General features: G+C 43.1%; 2 protein-coding genes across 6 annotated transcripts in view; one reads left to right on the forward strand and one right to left on the reverse strand.

The window, feature by feature from the left end:
• Positions 1-11,853, reverse strand: part of SAFB2 (scaffold attachment factor B2) — a 32,279-nt gene extending 20,426 nt beyond the window's left edge. For both annotated transcript variants that reach the window (XR_004904662.1, XM_028521536.2), the window contains exons 1-9: positions 11,570-11,853; positions 10,353-10,440; positions 6,504-6,568; positions 6,215-6,418; positions 4,570-4,632; positions 3,686-3,713; positions 2,265-2,775; positions 1,794-1,843; positions 1,150-1,250 (exon numbers count right to left, since the gene is read on the reverse strand). Coding sequence is in view for 1 of the 2 variants with exons in the window: in XM_028521536.2 (XP_028377337.1) it covers positions 1,150-1,250; positions 1,794-1,843; positions 2,265-2,775; positions 3,686-3,713; positions 4,570-4,632; positions 6,215-6,418; positions 6,504-6,568; positions 10,353-10,440; positions 11,570-11,755 (1,296 nt within the window). In the remaining variant the exon portion in view is untranslated. The remainder of the gene's footprint in view (positions 1-1,149; positions 1,251-1,793; positions 1,844-2,264; positions 2,776-3,685; positions 3,714-4,569; positions 4,633-6,214; positions 6,419-6,503; positions 6,569-10,352; positions 10,441-11,569) is intronic.
• Positions 11,004-17,395, forward strand: part of LOC114503942 (scaffold attachment factor B1) — a 28,507-nt gene continuing 22,115 nt past the window's right edge. For 2 of the 4 annotated variants that reach the window (XM_028521530.2, XM_028521531.2), the window contains exons 1-2: positions 12,064-12,408; positions 15,377-15,461. In XM_028521530.2, the coding sequence (XP_028377331.1) occupies positions 12,220-12,408; positions 15,377-15,461 (274 nt within the window). In that variant the 5' untranslated portion in view covers positions 12,064-12,219. Of the gene's footprint in view, positions 11,147-12,063; positions 12,409-15,376; positions 15,462-17,395 lie in introns of those variants that run through there. The other 2 variants (XM_028521534.2, XM_036032232.1) reach the window with 2 other exon arrangements.

Below are 17,395 nucleotides of genomic sequence, written 5' to 3' on the forward strand. Positions count from 1 at the left end.
TCACCCAAATTACAAAGCCCTGCCCTACCACAGGGCCTTCCTTTATCAGAGCTGAACTCCACAAGCATGCCAAACTCCAATCGCTCAGGCCTTGCCCTAAGTATCTTTCTCAGGGAACCCACCTCCCAAATCTGAATTAGATCTCCCTTCCATACACAACACGCTGTAATTCTCCTTAACATACTTACTGCATGTGTTATATTGAGTATGTGTTTGTTTTGTAAATGATTTTCCCACCAGCCTGTAAGATCTATGATGACAGGAACTTTTTTCTATTTGCCTAGGCTTTATAATCAGTGCCTGAGTCCAAAAGGAGGTCAAATAAATAAGTGGGTAGATTATGGCTTAATAGTTTTCCAAGACCTTCTGAATGCTTCTCCTGGATCCTGTCTGCTTAAGTCACTATAGCATTCACCAATACCCAACTGGGTGACGCAGGTCTGAGCAAAGGTATGACCAGAGCAGGTCAGGATGAGCTAGCCACAAAAACTCTGTCTGGAATCCCTATAATTTCTTAACACCTCCAGGCACCAACCCCTACCTCTCCCTCAGAGGGTCACCTCCCACAGGCACCCAAGAGACCAGGGCTGTCCCTGTGGCTTATAAGAAGGTTGCTTTATCACCTAACTGGAAAATAACAGAACCATTTTCAAAAGTCTTTCAAGTTCCTTAGAAAGCTTCTAGAGCGTATTATTTTCCTCCTGCTCACATAAGCAGCATATCAGGTGACTTATTTCTAAACCACTATCACATCCCAGTTCTCAAATTATATACTCAAGATGCTATAAGATATAAGTCAAACTCCACTTACTGTTAAGAAGAAAAAAAAGTCAGCATGCCAGCTTTAAGTTTTGCATAGGCCAAAAGATAGCAGCTTCTTGAAGAGAAGTCAGAACCACAAGAACGTTCAGACTGCAGCTATTTACATGTTTTCTCCGTATTACTCTACGCCATGATGCTCTGTTCTGCCTATCTACTCTCAACCAGAAAAAAAAGCACTCAACCCAAAACCAGGTGGGTTTTTTCCCCCTTGAAGATTCCCCGCTCTTGCCTTTTGTTAAACCATGAATGACCAGCAGATCAGCAAAACCTCATGTATTTTTAATGCCAAATTGAGGCGAGGCAGCAAGACATAAGAGAGAGCATTACCTTCCCATACTTGCTGAAAAGGTTCTTTAGATCTGTCGCTCGCGTTGTGGAGGACAGTCCGCTGACCCACAGATTCCTACCAGAACTGCTGCTGATTCGACCTGGAGCAGGAAGGAGAAGATTATGCTTTGCCCCCAGGCATGAAAGGAAGCACAACCACTCCTAAGATGTGGCCCTCTCTCAAACACTAACTACATCCTATTTCAACTCTTCTGATTCAAGAATTTAATTACTGTCAATACCAAGACAGAAGATGAGAAATCTGGATGGCAAAAATAGTTTTCTTACTTAAGGAATAAGCACATCTAGGTCAGTTACAAACCGAAATGTCTTCCAATGAAATTCACAACCAAGATACCAATTTCTAAAACTCTTGTTATATTATTCAATGGAGAATGGGATTGTAACAGGATTCAGTGTAACAGAATTTTTACTATACCATAAATGACAACCACGAGAGACATAAAACACAGCTCACCAACATTTAAAACTAAAATTAATCTATCGAGATACAATTATATGATTTATTCCAGCAATCCACAGTGAAACAAACTAATGAATCCAGAACATGGCAACTTTTAGGCTCCTCCCTCCCAAGCTAAGGGATCCACAGGCGGCTCCCCACCATGTAAGTTAAATCATACCTTTTTCATCTTTAATGACTGGCTTTATATCTTTTTCTTCCTTAAAAGAACTAGAGATAAAAGTTAATGTTAATCACACAGGAAAAAAACAAAAGAGAACTAAATTAAAAGTAAAATGTGCTAAAACTGAATACCTACCAGGAAAATTAGTCTGAAATAAAATTTTAAGACGCCTTTGCAAGCTTATATTGAATATCTGCCCCCCAAAATACAATGTCAGATTCTTAAGTCAATCAATTTAACTGAAGAGAACACTTAGCAATTAAAAGCACAACCATAGTAGGTTGGGAAAAAGAAATCAAATCAGCCATTAAAAATACAAAGAGAAATCAAACATTCTTTAGAAATAAATTACAATTTCGTCAGTCTGGCTGGCCAATTGCAGAAAAAAAAAAAAAACAGCTTATGTGTGTCATTAAACGACCAATGAAAAGGAGATAGCATCTGGTCTAAAACTGAGAAAAAACAAACCTCATTTTCTGATCAGCGCCCTCACTGGCTGAGGACTCTTTAGGAGCCGGAGGGACTTCATTACAAGCTTCAAAAGCAAACTTCTTCACGTCTTCTTTGCTATCTCTGAGGTCTGGGCTTGAGGCTTCCGGGGGCGCTTCCGCGACCTCCTCGCTAGAGGCTTCCGCGCGCTCTGAGGCTTTACTACTCTGCTCAACTGGCTCCTCTAGCCCTACAGGCTCACAGTCCGTCCTCTCGTCACCGCCTGTCTGCTCCACGGGCTCCCTTTTCACTACCGCTAACAGGGTGTCTGCCTTGCTCCACTGAGCTTGTGCTGTTGACTCGCTGGCCAAATCTAAATCACCCTCCTCCGGATGGCCGCTGCCAAAAAGGTCTTCTTCCTCCGCAAGCTTTCTGTCTGGCCCCACGCTACTTGTATCCTGTGCAAATGGCTGCTCCAGCTCGGAACCTTCTTCTTTTACTGGCTCAGATTTACAAGTTTCCCCCAAAATGTCGAGTATTTTCTCATTTTCTACGGATTTAACAGGAATAGAATGGCACAAGGTTTAATTACCAGGGAAATAAAGCAATCACAAATGCGGAACTGGCACGGCTGCCACACTAACACGAAGAGAACTGCTAGCTACACAGAGATTGGAAAACCCGCGGGTACACATGTTACACTGGTTACACTACCTGCACTCCAACCGACTGCTAGAGTAAGCCGCTACGCTACATGGTAAAGGCCCCCACAGATTTAAACACCTACAACCACTTGGCTGCTTCTCAATAGTCTTCTTCATGTTTTGTTCAAGTCTGGGTCTTCTGACTTATTTTTCCAATGTCCAAGATGCTGAACCGAATGCAATCACCATTCAATGACAGCTCAATTTCCAAATTTCTTTGAATTTCTTTTAACAGAACAGTCCAAAATGAAAACCAGAAACTCTTCAGATGGCGAGAGATAAACGCAGTTCAGAAGGGGAATAATATGTTGGAAATTTTCATGAAGAAACTCTGTTTCCTCTTCTGGAATCCGGTCACTTCTCAGGTTATAAGTGCCCTGACAATTGCATTATCCTGCCTTAACTGAATTAGTCAAATTGACTGCAGAGAAATATCACAAGATCTGTTTCATGTGTAGAAACACATGGAAGAATCACAAGGAGAAATTACGTAAATGCCACATTCTATGTGGTTAGAGAGATGAACATAATCACTACATCTCACCACATATATATGACCTCTACAAACCATAACGGTCGTTCCACAGATCTGGTGATATGAATGGGTTTCCAATCTCTGATCCTTGTACGATCTGGATTGTCCACCATAAAAATAATTTATAAGACCATAACACAGCATAAAATATATAGACAGCTTGAAAACATTGCAGTGAGAAAACTTTCAAACCATAACTGTTGTGTTTCTCTTATCAGTACCTGGCTCCAATAGTGGTTCTTCAATATCCTATTTACAAAAAGAAAAGAGAAAGAAAAAACACAGGCACTTAAAAACTGGCTAAATACATTTCCCAAGCAGATACAGCTTTTACTCAAGTATGAATAGATGCCTGTTTCAAAGAACTTTCTCTACTTAAAACAACGTATTCCAACTTACAATCATTTCGTCAGTGCTCCCCAGCAAAAGCAGAAAGGTAGTGGTACCATTTAGCTTATTTAGTTCTCCTCTCAGAGTCTGGCCACCCCATCCCAAGTCCAAGCTTTCTAAGGATCTCACATAAATGGCCAACTGCTTTATATGTCACACCAGACTGGAAGAAAAAAATGTGTTTCTCCCAACATAAACTATTATTTATAACTAGAGCCAATTAACAAAACCTTTTCTTTACCCCACTTAAAATCTCTCCCTGACCTCCCACTGTACATAAGACCATCTGCTAAATCCCGTCCCAGCCCATAGACTCTGGTAGTCAGGCCCACCTTTGTCTGCAGCCCCGTTTGCCCTTACTCTGTGTACTCCACTCCATCCCTACAGTGAGCCACACTCCCCTCCACCCCGATGTCACACCTTATTTTAATTAGGACTTCCTCCAGGAAGCCTCCTAGGTGCTTTTGTTGGCCAACTACCTGAACTTCTCCCTCATCGAACTTCTCTTCCAGTTATATTCTTTTTGGTTATTAACCCTGGCCCCACCAGACTGTAAGCCCCAAAACTGACAGCTCTCAACCTCTTATCCCCTGCACCAGGCTCGCTATCAATGCTCAGGGAATCATTTTACACACATGCAGATATCCTTTCCTACTCTGAAAAATTAACCACTCACATAAAGTTTTCAGCCATGCAGAAACCAATGGTCACTTACCGAAGATACTTTGAAGTCCAATGATGAAGTATCCAAAGTGCTCTCATAGCCTTCCCCATCTACCTGAAAGATGATAAAAGGTCACTTTGTGGGGACAAAGCTCTAAATGCCAAAACCTGTGCCTTACTATGTTCCAGGAAGTTCACATGTCTATTTCCTTCATAGATCTACTTCCATCTGCAAGTCAACTGTTAGATGATTTGGTTTATTACTTGCCTCCTTGCCCTCACTTGCTCCAGCACTAGGTAACACCAGCATGGCTGACAGAGGCTCACAGGTGGTAGGCATTCTGGCAGCATGGTTCGAATAAATGAATGAATGTACTATCTAGGCAGTTTCCATGTACTGGTGGTCTACATACACCACTCTGTCACAGAATTTCCAAAGCAGAACTCAAAACCAGGTACTCCTCTGATTTCACTTGATAGCAAAACATTTAAAATAACAGTAACTGGCACGTTCTTCCAGAGTGCCTTATTTAACAAATACTTAATTTGACTGTTGTTATCATTTACTATACCAAAATAATACAAATAATGAAATTAAAAAAAGACAAGCCAAATTATTTTATAGGTTACCAAATTTGAAGGCTTTTTACTATTTTTAATTAAATACAAAAAGATCCCTTTCCAGATATTTTTTTCATTTTCTAGGTTTGAGCCTTAGAACCTGAATGCTTCCATTAACCAGGAAGTTAGAAACCATGCACATGCTCTGAAAATAATTAACATGACACAACGGAACTATGCCCACAGAGGGCAAATCAGCTGCTTAATACCACCCCAGGTTGAAGTGTGGTGATGCTTGGAGTTCATGACTTTTGACCTTGAAGGTTTAAAGTTCAGTTCTACCAGGGCAAATTTTTTTTTTCCAGATTAAAGTTGTAACGTCTTAAGTAAATAACACATCCAAACTAGAATGGCTGGACATGCCAAGCTGGTGAGATTAAAATGGCCATCATTTCTAGGATGGCCACCACAGAGAGCTCTATGCCAAAATACTGGAAGAATTTGGAAAGATGACACTGGTAGCAATTAAAGTCCTACCTTACACACAAGGACATTAATAGTGAATCTCTTTAATGGGAGAGGTTCTTCTGAGATGACAAATACTTTTCTTCACTGTATTTCACATCCTTTTTTTTTAAAGAGTTTATTAATTTATTTTTAGAGAGAGGAAGGGAGGGAGAAAGAGAGGAGGAGAAACATAGATCAGGTGCTTCTCTGAGGGGCCCAAAAAGGGGGCCAAACCTGAAACCTAGGCATGTACCCTGACTGGGAATAGAACCAGTAATCTTTCAGTTTACAGGCCAGTACACAATCCACTAGGCACATCAGCCAGGGCAGAAAATTCTCTTTATCAACTGTGCCAACCTTTTACGGCTTATGCTTAGAAAGCATCTCCCACCCAATTATAAATGTTCTCCAGTACCACAAAAGTTACCCATTAACATCTGACCTATGTGGAATTTAAATAGACAGAATTTATGAAAGTTCAGATCCTAAATTAAATGTTTATGCTGACTGGTGTTTTTCCTGCTAGCTATTTATTCAATCCCTAGTGTATTCTCATTCATATAAACAGTACATAAGCACTGGGAGCCTCAGGGCTCCTGGCACATTCCACGTGTCTTGGCGTTACCTACAGCATGTTCTGTGAGCTGAGCTGGGAGCTCTCTCAGCTGTGCGGCCACATACTCTTTGCTATCACAAAGGGAATCGAGGATGCTGTCAGTTCCATCTTCCCCAAAATCAGGGGCACTGCTGTTCTCAACTTCAGCTTCTTCTAACACACTAACATCCATCATGTCAATATTCTGCAAGCTCTCCAAACTTGCTTCTACATCCTCCTACAAAGAGGAATGAGAGATGTCAATGACCAGGTGGACCAAAACTCAGAGCTCCTGCCATCGTCTCCACTGTCGCACCATGTACCTGCCCATCTCTGGAATCCTCTTCCAGGCCGTTGTCTTCTGTGCCTTCTTCCTCTGTCTTCTGTCCTAATAACAGAATCAATTGTTCTATCAGATAACACATCTGGCCTAACAATTAGTTTACACAGAACAATAGATTTCAATCTTGGAGAGAACATGTTACAAGAAAAGTAGAAGCACTTTACAATTGTGCCTAATTTTGTCTCCATTGGGACATGAATATCTAGGATTTCTGTAATACTGTCAAACAAAGCATTTTGATTTTGCACAAAATACCTAGGAGTCTCAAAAGATTTCAAAACCACCCTAAAGTAAAACAAATATCCCAAGAGTGAGCAAAGGGTAAAAGGCAATTTTCAACAAGCGTAATTTTAACATGCATCTAGTAATCGAAGAACTGTGACCTCCAATATCATCCTGGATTATTAACTGGTAGTTTTCCCTATATTCCACCATTTCAAGCAGGTCACCTGCCTTTCGCCAGTCTTCAGCTCAGGAACATTTTTCTGCAAAGCAAAGGCTACCATAAGGTACATGGTCATCCTGAGTCTTATAAATGCAAAAGATCTATTTATAGTTAATACTAGGCATTCCAAGGGCAGGGGTGAGGGGGTGATGAGGGAAAGCAGAGGCTCCACATGTATCATAAGCCTCAAAAATATATACGGAATACCTATATTCCAGGTATTCTCCTTAGGACATGCACTAAAATGACAAGAAATTCACAACACAGGTATTTCTTTCATCTAGAAAGTGTACACAGCCTAAACATCTGAAAGGGAAACAAATTACAGCACATTTTGTCCACATGTGGGATATTAGCAAGGGGAGTGTTATCTGGCAGTATCTGGAGACATTCTGGGGACATTACACCTGGGATGTATGCTATTGGCATCTATCTTGTGGATAATGAGTGACTAAGGATGGTGCTCACCCTCCCACAAAGAACAGTTCACTCCAAACAGTCAATAGTGCCAAGGCTGTGAAAACCCATGGTACACCATACATCTTACAACTTTAAAAAAAAGGTCTCAAGGAATATTAAATGATATGGTAAAGTTCCCATAAAGTTAAAAAAAGAAACAAAACTGCACAGATCTACTTTTATTGAAAAGCACCTGTATGTTTGTATACATGCAAGTGTGGAGATGCATACAGGTGGAGATGACCAAGGCAACCATCAAAGGTGGTATCAGAGATTGCTTTATTTCTATGGGTGTACCTTTTACATTTTCTAAATTATCGAAAAGTAGTATTTTAATATTTTTTTAAACTGAGAAAATTCTACACCTTAGGTATCTCATTCACCATTATATCAGTAATCACTCAAGAAATGTACTCTTATTACATGACAGATACTGTACTCGCTACATCTTATTGTTTAAATACCCCCAAACACTAGCAGCTTTATTATCTACATTTGATACATAAGAATTTGGTTCAGCTCCAAAGATGGGACTCAAAAACTCAGCTGTACCACTTCCCATTATATCTAAACCCAGCATATGCTTTTGAAATATACTGTCTAAAAGCGTTTGGCAATTGCATCCAATTTCTAGGCCTCTAAGTAGTAGCCCACAGTGCCCACACAGATGTAAACAGGAGAGACGCACATCTTCAACAGAAAGTGCCCTAAATACAAGTAGGAATGACAAACACTGGGCAGACAGGCTGCACCCCATTCCCAACAGCCTGCTCTCTTGTTGACTAAAAGCTGAAACAGGCTGGGAGACAAAGGGACAGAAACTAGAAAATCAGTTTCCCACATAAAACCTAATTCAAAATTTTAATCTTTCAAAACATATCCACAAGTCTTCCTCAGTTTTGCCTGTTTAGATGAGTAAGGGAAGAGGTTTCTTGTTATGAGTTTAATGAGGAAGTTTTCTCTAAGTTTAGCTACTCTTTATTTTTAAAAGGCAATAGTCACTCTTCCAGAAGTAGTTCCACTCTATGACATGGACTGTGAGAAATGATTGAATTCCTCTTGATCACTTTTACATAATCTTGAGAAGCTACTTTCAACCAGGACACCATGAGGTTCTAACACTTCGTATCACTAACCATGAGACCAGACACCTCCCCAAAAAAACACTAGCTCAACAACCTGCAGGCGCTATCCTCTGTCCCTGGACTCCAGCCACCTGTTGCTTCTCTGGGTGTGGGTGACTTTTTTCAAAAAAGAAGGGGAAGGAGCCGATGCTAGGGCTATAGTGGTATAAATATTCTCTTTATACCAATGAAAGTGACTATTACCAAAGCCTTCTGGACAAAATGCTAACTCCATGTAGTATTGATTTGACAAGCTTTAATCCATTCAGACAGGTTTTCAAAGCACCCAGCTAAGGTTCAGTTTGTCTAATGAGGTAAAAATCCCTATTAGGAGCCAAGAACATTTGGATTAGTAAGCTTTGAATCTCCAGTTTTAAATGAGCATCTACATTAAAAACTTTCAATAAAATATTTTCAACTAATTAAAGTCATTTTGTAAAAAAGACTTTCAGGCCATGAATAATTTAACAGTGAAGCACAAAGAGGTAGTTAGTTCTATGTTTCCTGCTACAGACCAGTCTCTCAGTCTATGTGCATTTAGACAGTGTTCGCAGCTTAAGTACGGATCAACATAAGAACAGAAGAAACATCAATGTCTGAAAATGATATATACTGTAAATCTCTTTATGGTACCTAACTAAAAAAATTTAACCTTTCAAAACACATGCAGTACAAGTTTTAACAAATTACATGAGTTATAGCAATTGTTCTCCACTGCCTCAATTATATTTTCCTTATCACTGTAAAATCTACTGATGAAGACAATAGCCAATGAGGGTAGCAAGGTTTCAAAGTTTTAAAAAAGTAAATCCCCCTGGCTGGTGTAGCTCAGTGGATTGAGCGTGGGCTGCAAACCAGGCATCGCAGGTTCGATTCCCAGTCAGGGCACATGCCTGGGTTGCAGGCCATTGCCCTGAGCAACCGCATGTTGATGTTTCTCCCCCGCCCCTACCCTCTCTAAAAATAAATAAATAAAATCTTAAAAAAAAAAAAGTAAACCCTTCCAAAAATAACTAGCATCAGCCATAAAAAGGAAGTGATAATATGGCATAACATAAATAAACCTTGAAAACATAATGCTCAGTGAAAGAAGGCAGACACAAAAGGCCACATATTGTATGGTTCTACTTACATGAAATGTCCAGAACAGGCAAATTTACAGTCAATTAGACTTTGCAAAGGCTAGCAGGCCAGGGTGTAGTGATTGCTAACAGGCACGGTGATTTCATTTTAGGGTGACGAAAACGTTCTAGAATTAGATACTAGTGACAATTGCACAGCCTTGTGAATAAGCACTGCATCGTACACTTTGGACAGATGATTTTACAGTACTTAAAAATCACACTGGTAAAAGACAGGCTTGGTACAAACACTCCGACAATCTATTTTGGATCCTAGAGAAGCTAGGTTCTACCTGGTCTTAGGTTGTTGTCATTTTCCTCGATTTAAATCCTATTTTTTTTTTAACCAGGAAGGAAGCCAAGCAAGTGCATTTAGTCTCTCAAACCAGCTGGGGCAGCTTTTAGAGGTGTCTTACTCTAGTTCTTTTTAAAAACCAATGGCAAGAGCTGAAATGTTTTTGTTATACATTTCAATTTTACTTAGCGTCCGTCTCCAGTATCCTGACAGAGCTACTTGTTAAATGGTGAAGAGCATGTGTAATTATGTCTGTGAACGAGGACAGCCAAAGACATTCTCCTCCTGGCCTGGAGGGCAGAAAGAGTGCTAAAAAACCAGTTCTCTAACTCTGCACTTCAAGCAAACACTCAAGCCCCAAGCAACAGTAAGTACAGGCAGATACCTTTAACACATCTCTTTGCTATCTTCTTGTTTGTGGCTTCCAATGTAATGCCAATTTCATCAGGATCCTGCCCTTCTTCCTTAACTGCCTGTCAAAAAGAGATGAATTTTACATTATCCAGAGCTGTAGGGCACAATGTTGTTCTTTTTGTGACAACTTGTAGGCAAAGAAAGACAAATCCTTCCTTGCAAAGAGCAAGTTTGATTCTGCCATCAGGGCTGCAAGCCCAAAAGGCACAGAATGAACACAGCAGAACTCGATTCTCTCTGTACCCCACATCCAAAAGGCAAAGGGATGTGTGAGCTGTGTCTCCAGAATCAGGGTCAACAACCAGTTCCAAAATGGCCCCTGACCTCGAAACTGCCTAACCTTCCAGTTTTCAGTTTACAACAAAAGGCTTGTACTTGGTCTGCACAGGCAACTCAATGGTGTTCCACAAGCCATGTTTGACCTCTGGGGGTAAGAGCAAACAGAGTAGGTCGGAGGAGGTACCTCAGTGATCTCTGCGTGCCTGGCACAGGCCTGGCTATTCAACAGTAAACTGACCACTTCTCTACTCTTAAGTTTGTTCTGGATGGGGATAAGACCATAGCCCATGGTCTATTCAACCTTGTGTTATGTGCTGCGACGTGGAGCACAAACACAGGATGACGTGATAGAGAGACGGGGGGGGGGGGGGGGGGGTGGAGCCTCACTTTAAAGGGTGACTGGGGGGAGGTGACATCTCAAACAGATCCAAACGACAAGGAGTCAGCCAGAAGACCTACGAGAAGAGCAGCCGAGGGCAGGGCATGGTAAGTGCAAAGGTCCTGGGGGCAAGTACAAGCACAACTCCCTTTCCTGGAAGATCTCAAAGGTCCTTCAGTCATAAGTTCTCCGGGGAGGGAAACTGAGGCTCGGAGAGGGAAAAGCACTTGTCCAAGGTCACAGAGCCGAGTCTAAAACTCAAGCTCCGAGAGGAGTCCAGGGACCATCCTAGTGGCTAAGAATGCGGGCCTTCGCACTTATGTCGAGAAGCAAAGCCCCGAAAGGGGCGGTGACGAGCCAACATTACACAGCCTGTTCCCCTGGTCCCGGACAGCTCCGGCCGGGGTCGACCAAAAGTGGGGCGGGGCGGGATTGCCCACGCTCAGGAGTCGCGGTGACAGGTCCACACCCGGGCGTACATCGGCCTCCTCCGCCACCTCCGGGCCCCCACAAGTCTCGAGCCACCTCACCTTCTTGAGTCGCTCCATCAGGACACTCTTATTGCCGCCCGTGTCCAGATTCCGCTTCTTCAGCTCTGCCCGCAGGTCAATTACCCGCAGTTCGCTGAGCCGCCGAGTCCCGGCCTCCGAAGCGCCCGGACCAACAGCGGCCGTGCCAGAACCCGAGTCGCCGGACCCTGCCAGAGTCTCCGCCATCCCGAGTTTCCTCTCTCTGGCACCTACTCCTCACGCCGGCAGCGGCTGTAGCGGCTCTGAGCACAAAATGGCGCCGCCTAAGAGGAAAACGCACTCACTTCCTCCCGCCTGGCTTTCCGGCCGCGCATGCGTTCTTAGCTACGAGCGGTGTAGCGCGTCGACCAACCGCACGTTCCCAACGACAACGCGCAGGCGCCTTATCTGCAGTACGCAAGCGTCGCGGCCGTTCGCGGCGGGAGGCCGAGGGCTGCAATGCGCCTGCGCACATCCCCCAGGGCTTTAACCAAGCGTAGGCTAGAAGATACCGAAAGCGTCGGTTCTGCGCCGGGTGCGCTTGCGCAGAAGCTTGGCGAGCTCGGGCGGCTGGAGCAGTTCTCTGGCAGGAGGCGCCATTTTGTGCTAGTAGCTGAGAGAACACCGGCCTGGTTCTGTGTGAAGTAGGTAGCGGAGCCAGGGTCCCTGGAATGGCGGAGACTCTCTCAGGCCTGGGCGATTCGGGTGCGGCGGGTGCAGCGGCTCTGAGCTCCGCCTCGTCAGAGACCGGGACGCGGCGTCTCAGCGACCTGCGGGTGATCGATCTGCGGGCGGAGCTGAAGAAACGGAATCTGGACTCGAGCGGCAACAAGAGTGTATTGATGGAGCGACTCAGAAAGGTGGAGTGGGGGCCCTCGGGGTGGGCAAGAGTTGGGTTAGGGGACCCAGTGCGGCCGCGACGGAGTTCCCTGGTCTTGGGGCCCGCTTCTGGCCTTTGCGGCCTGCGTCTGGCCTGGTTCTCCATGTTTCTACCGGCTCCTCCTAGGCCCCAGCGGGAGCTGCGAACTTAGCCTGGCTTAGGTTCAAGTCGCAGCGCCGCACATTAGGGCAAGAAAAATAAAAATAAAGCCTGGACGCGAACCGGGGAAGCCGCGTTGGTTCTTCAACTCTAGATGGCGGGTACATCGACCGAGGGCTTCTGTTTTGTGCTGCAGCCATTTCGTTGACGGCCTTCCTCTCATTGTCTCTTCCTGGTCTCCAAAGTGGATGATGAACCCCGAAATCCTCACTTCATAGGTGAGGCAGGGGACTCGGCCAAGGTCACACGGTCGCTGCGAGGAGGCGACGGAATTTGAACCCAAGCCGGCCGATTCTCGGTGCCCGCGGGAGTGTTTTCTGGAAAAATATATGTTTGTTGTCCCCTTAGGGTTAGTTAAGTTAATTTATAAAACAAGCATGTCAGTAAAGTATTTAAAGGAGGAAAAAAGCAATTTGGGATTTGCCATCACTAGCTCGTGAGTATAGTTAGGAAGGAGAAGCGTTATTGGCAGTAGTGACTAAAAATGTAAAAGACAGACCTGCGGAGATCACAGATACCTTCAGGACTTCCCCAAGAGGCAGGCGGAGTGTGCGACTGGACTTGGGGCTGTGCCAGGTCTTCAGTGGCTTGATCTTTGGCATGGAAGACGTTTAATCCATTCGGAGCCTGTTCCTTGTGTAAAAAGGGAAAAAGAGTGCTTTCCTTTTAGGACTAAGTGAGGTTGCCTGAAAGCCTTGGCTTGTTGCCTGGCACATGTAAACACAGGATGCCATCACAATTCATTTTTTTCTCTTTGCCACCTTGAGAGGTACTGAAGGATGAGTGTGAAAAGCAATTAATCAAGTAAATGTTTGCATCCTTTAAGTTTTCCTTATTCCTGTTGGTCTCTTTACTTTTCCCCCACCTAGCTCCTCTTGTCTTGGGATGCTCTCAGCCTTGACACCAAATCTCCCATCCCTTGCAAACAGTGGTTTGTGATTTATTACACCCTGGCTCCCAAACAACTGAGTATTGGGGGGGGGGGGGTATTTTTTGTTGAATGCTATTGAGAGGAAATAAGGATTATTTCCTATTCTCTAGATGAGGAAGTGCATGCTCAAGAGCAGTCAGTTGACATGCCCAGTGCTGGTTAGGGCTTTTCTAACTAGAGTTTGTATTTCTTTCACTATGGATACCTTGTTACTCAGGGCTGGCAGCTCATCAACCAAAATGTTTCCCTGGTGAAAATGTAAGGAGGGTGAGGATTAGCACTTTGGGGGATGTAATCCAAGTTCTTAGCCACCAGGACCTCCTGTCAACAAAACCAAATCACCCCCATCCCCTGCCCCCGCCAGTCTGCAAGCCTGCAAAGCTGATAACATGGCATTGAACCCTCATGTCAGGCTGGTGTGTGACTTCAGGAATCTTCCATCACTGTCATCTTTGAGGGTACAGATCCACCCCACCTTCTCCTTTCTTTTGGTTCTTTAGGGATGGATGTGGGCATTAGATAAATACCATTGGCCTATATATCCATCCTCTGCCTGCCCCAGCATGTCTGGAATGTCTGGTCTTCTCTTTCTCTGCTACTTGTGTCATCCACCGTGTGTTCTTTTCTTGGTTTATTTTTCCTGGAAGAGGAAAAGATGGAGAGAATACACAAAATGTTAATTACTAGAGTCTATAGGGATGATCCTAGGCCCTCAGTCCCCATAGGGATGACCCTATAAACTGCACCCCAATGAGCCGTACTGAGGGTGAAGTGTACTCCTCCTGCCTGCGGCAGTTCTATTCTCCTAGTGGTCCGGAATTGTCTGTTCCTACCAAGAGGGTAATGGACTGTCTGGTGGTTTGTTCCTTGATCCCAGGACAGAACTCCCAACTCCTTCTGGCTTCAGAAAGAAGGGAGAGATTTTCTTTGCTCTTGGTACTGATTAGGTATTTGCAGAACCCTAAGCCCCATTCTAAACTCAGCAAGCTGGAAACGCATGAGAATCTGAAACTCTTAAAACATAGTATTTGAAGTGGGTTTAAATGAAAATTGTGCTCATAGGATAGTACAGTAAAAAGAAAGTGTTATTAGTAAAACCTAAAACGAAGCCCAGTATCCAGGGATGTCATCATTCATACTTTCAGTACTGATTGGCTGAGAGGGAGTGGAGCTGTGAGGTGAATGATAAGTTCTTGGGATGGGAGGTTGGGCTTGTCAAGATGGCTTTGTTTAATTTTGTATCCTTTGAGGTGGATCCCCTAGTGGCTGAGAGCAAGACCTTTGGAGTCAGTCATAGAAGTAGTTAGTACATGTCATGTCTTGTTCCATGCCATACACAGTAGGAACTCAGCCACTGAGTGTTAGTATTCTATACAGGCAGGGCACAATGCGGGCACAGCATGGAGGGGGTTTCTGAGGAGGTCAAATAGCACTTCGGTGGGTGAAGTCTTAGGAAACTGGAGAGTGTGCCTTTCCCTTTTTGAGTTCCATTGAGCCTGGAAATGGGATGAACCAGATTGTAATGATAATATTAAAAATAAGCTAAATGTTTATTAAAGTGCTTGCTTTACATGGGTGGTGGTGTTCTCATACAGTTTTCAAGGGTGAGAACTTTTATGTAGCCCCATGTTACAGAGTAGAAAACGAAGTGATTAGGTAAATCTGTTTAAGACTGAAAAACTAAGAACTAGTAGACACTGTGACTCCAGAGCCCTTGCTTCAATGTGTAAAGCAAGAGAGGCAATGAATGGAGGGGGTGGGGGTGATGCCTTTCCAGAGCAGCAGCCTGAAGCTTCTGTCAAAGTCAAATCTGTGTGCCGACTTTTTTTGGTCAACTTTTCTTTTACCTTCCCTTTAGGCAATAGAAGATGAAGGAGGTAATCCTGATGAAATTGAAATTACCTCTGAAGGAAACAAGAAGACATCAAAGAGATCTAGCAAAGGTATCAAGGATTTTTTTTTAAAGTACTGCTAACGTTAGGAGCTTGTTAATGTTCCTCATTTACTTGGTTGTGTTTGGGGCCTGGAATGAAGCCTCACATTTTCCTTCAAGATCACTTCAGATGATGGAAGGGGTATTTACACCTCTATTCGTTTTCCCCTACAGATTTCTTAGCAGCCTTTGCTTGTTCAGACCCTTAACCTTCCTTGTATAGAGTATTTAGGAGGGCTTGAGTCTCTTGTTGCTCTGACTTGTGGAAACTAACTTCCCTTTAAATGCTTCCTGGCTAAAATAGTTGCCACTTTTAAAGACATTGCTTTCAAAACTGCCTACTGTATGAAATCCACCTTCCACATAGCATTAGTGACCCTCACCATCTCACCCACACCTGCCTTTCCTACTTCCTCCCCTACTGCCTTCCTCTGCTGCATTCACACATGTGGTTCACTCGCTTGGCTCTCTGCTCTGCCCACTCTTCTTCCCCATCTGTCTGCATTCATGTCCTAGTTCAAGAGACAGCTTCTGATCCCACTAATAGCAACTCATGTCTCCTTAGGTCCTCTGCACTGCCATCATATAGTTCCTTGTATCTTACGTTCTTCCGCGATGTGTTATAACCAGATTGTTGAGGGCAGGGGTTATCTTGCTTGTTCCCCCCCCCCCCCCCCACAGTGATTACTCAGTAATTTAGTAACATTCAACTACTGTTTTCACATAGAATCAGCTAAAATTGGACATTTGGACTGTTCTGAAAGGTCCTTTGGGTGACTAGAGGCTTTGTTGCGCAGGCTTCAAAACAAAATGAAATATTCATATTACCTGGCCAATGAAGGAGAAGGAACTAGGTTTTAAATGTCTAAGGGGCAGGCACAAATGTCGGCCACATTGTGGTATAAGCTCTGGGAGAACAACAGTTGTAACCTCATCTTGGAACAAAGTCATTTCTGTGGTCCATGATACATTGTGCCTTCTTGCCTTTGCCCAAGTAAATAACTTTGCCAAGGCAAAGAGTACTGGAAAATCAACAGAGAAGGACAGTTGTAGCAGGAGGAAATGGAGATCGTAGGTGGGGTGTTTTGGGTGTTGTTGGGTATTTTTTCCTTTGTTTTTTCTTTTAAAAAACTGCTTGTACTAACATTTTTAGAAATACAGAGATGCATTAAGTAAACTGGAGAAGTTCCTTCCCAGTCAGGAGGAAACCTATTAGAAGGTTGGACATACTTTCCTAGACCTTTCTGTGTGTGATATGTATTTTTCTTTAAAAAATGGGTCCTATACAAAATATTTTATAATTTGCTTTTTTAAATTAACATGTTAAGGGCATTTTTTGATAGTTCTACAAATGAAAGACCTCGTATTTTTTACAGCTTACTAGTAACCCTTCACATGTGATTATTTTACAATTTTCACTTGGCATTTCCAATTTTCAGTGCTCCCATGAACCACAAATGTTTCTGTGTGGTTAAAAGAATATATATTGTTGATAACTGGAAGTGGAATTCTGTGGTCAAAGGATATGTGCATTTTATTTTATAATAGCTACTCTAATAATAGACTATACTGGTGAATCTCTCACCCAACAATGGGAGGGAAGTGCCTTTTTCTTTAAACTCTCATTTAACATTACTTATCTTTTTAAATGTTGCCTCTTACATAGAGGAAAGGGACTTTGTTGTGTTTATTTGCATTTCTTCACAGATTACACAGCTTCTAATATCTTACTCAATACCTTATGTAATTAGCCATCTGTATTTTCCAAAATGTTTCTTCATGCCCTTTGTCCATTTTTCTATTGGGTTGTCTTGTTGACCTTTAAGGGCTTTCTGTAAAGTGATGCAATTGTTTTCCCCCAGTCACTTGACTTATCTTGTTTGTGGTGTTTTGGTCATTCAAGTTTTAATCATTAATATAGGCAGTACTGTCAACCTATTCTAT

Source organism: Phyllostomus discolor, chromosome 8 (assembly GCF_004126475.2).
Source record: "Phyllostomus discolor isolate MPI-MPIP mPhyDis1 chromosome 8, mPhyDis1.pri.v3, whole genome shotgun sequence".
NCBI classification, from domain to species: domain Eukaryota; kingdom Metazoa; phylum Chordata; class Mammalia; order Chiroptera; family Phyllostomidae; genus Phyllostomus; species Phyllostomus discolor.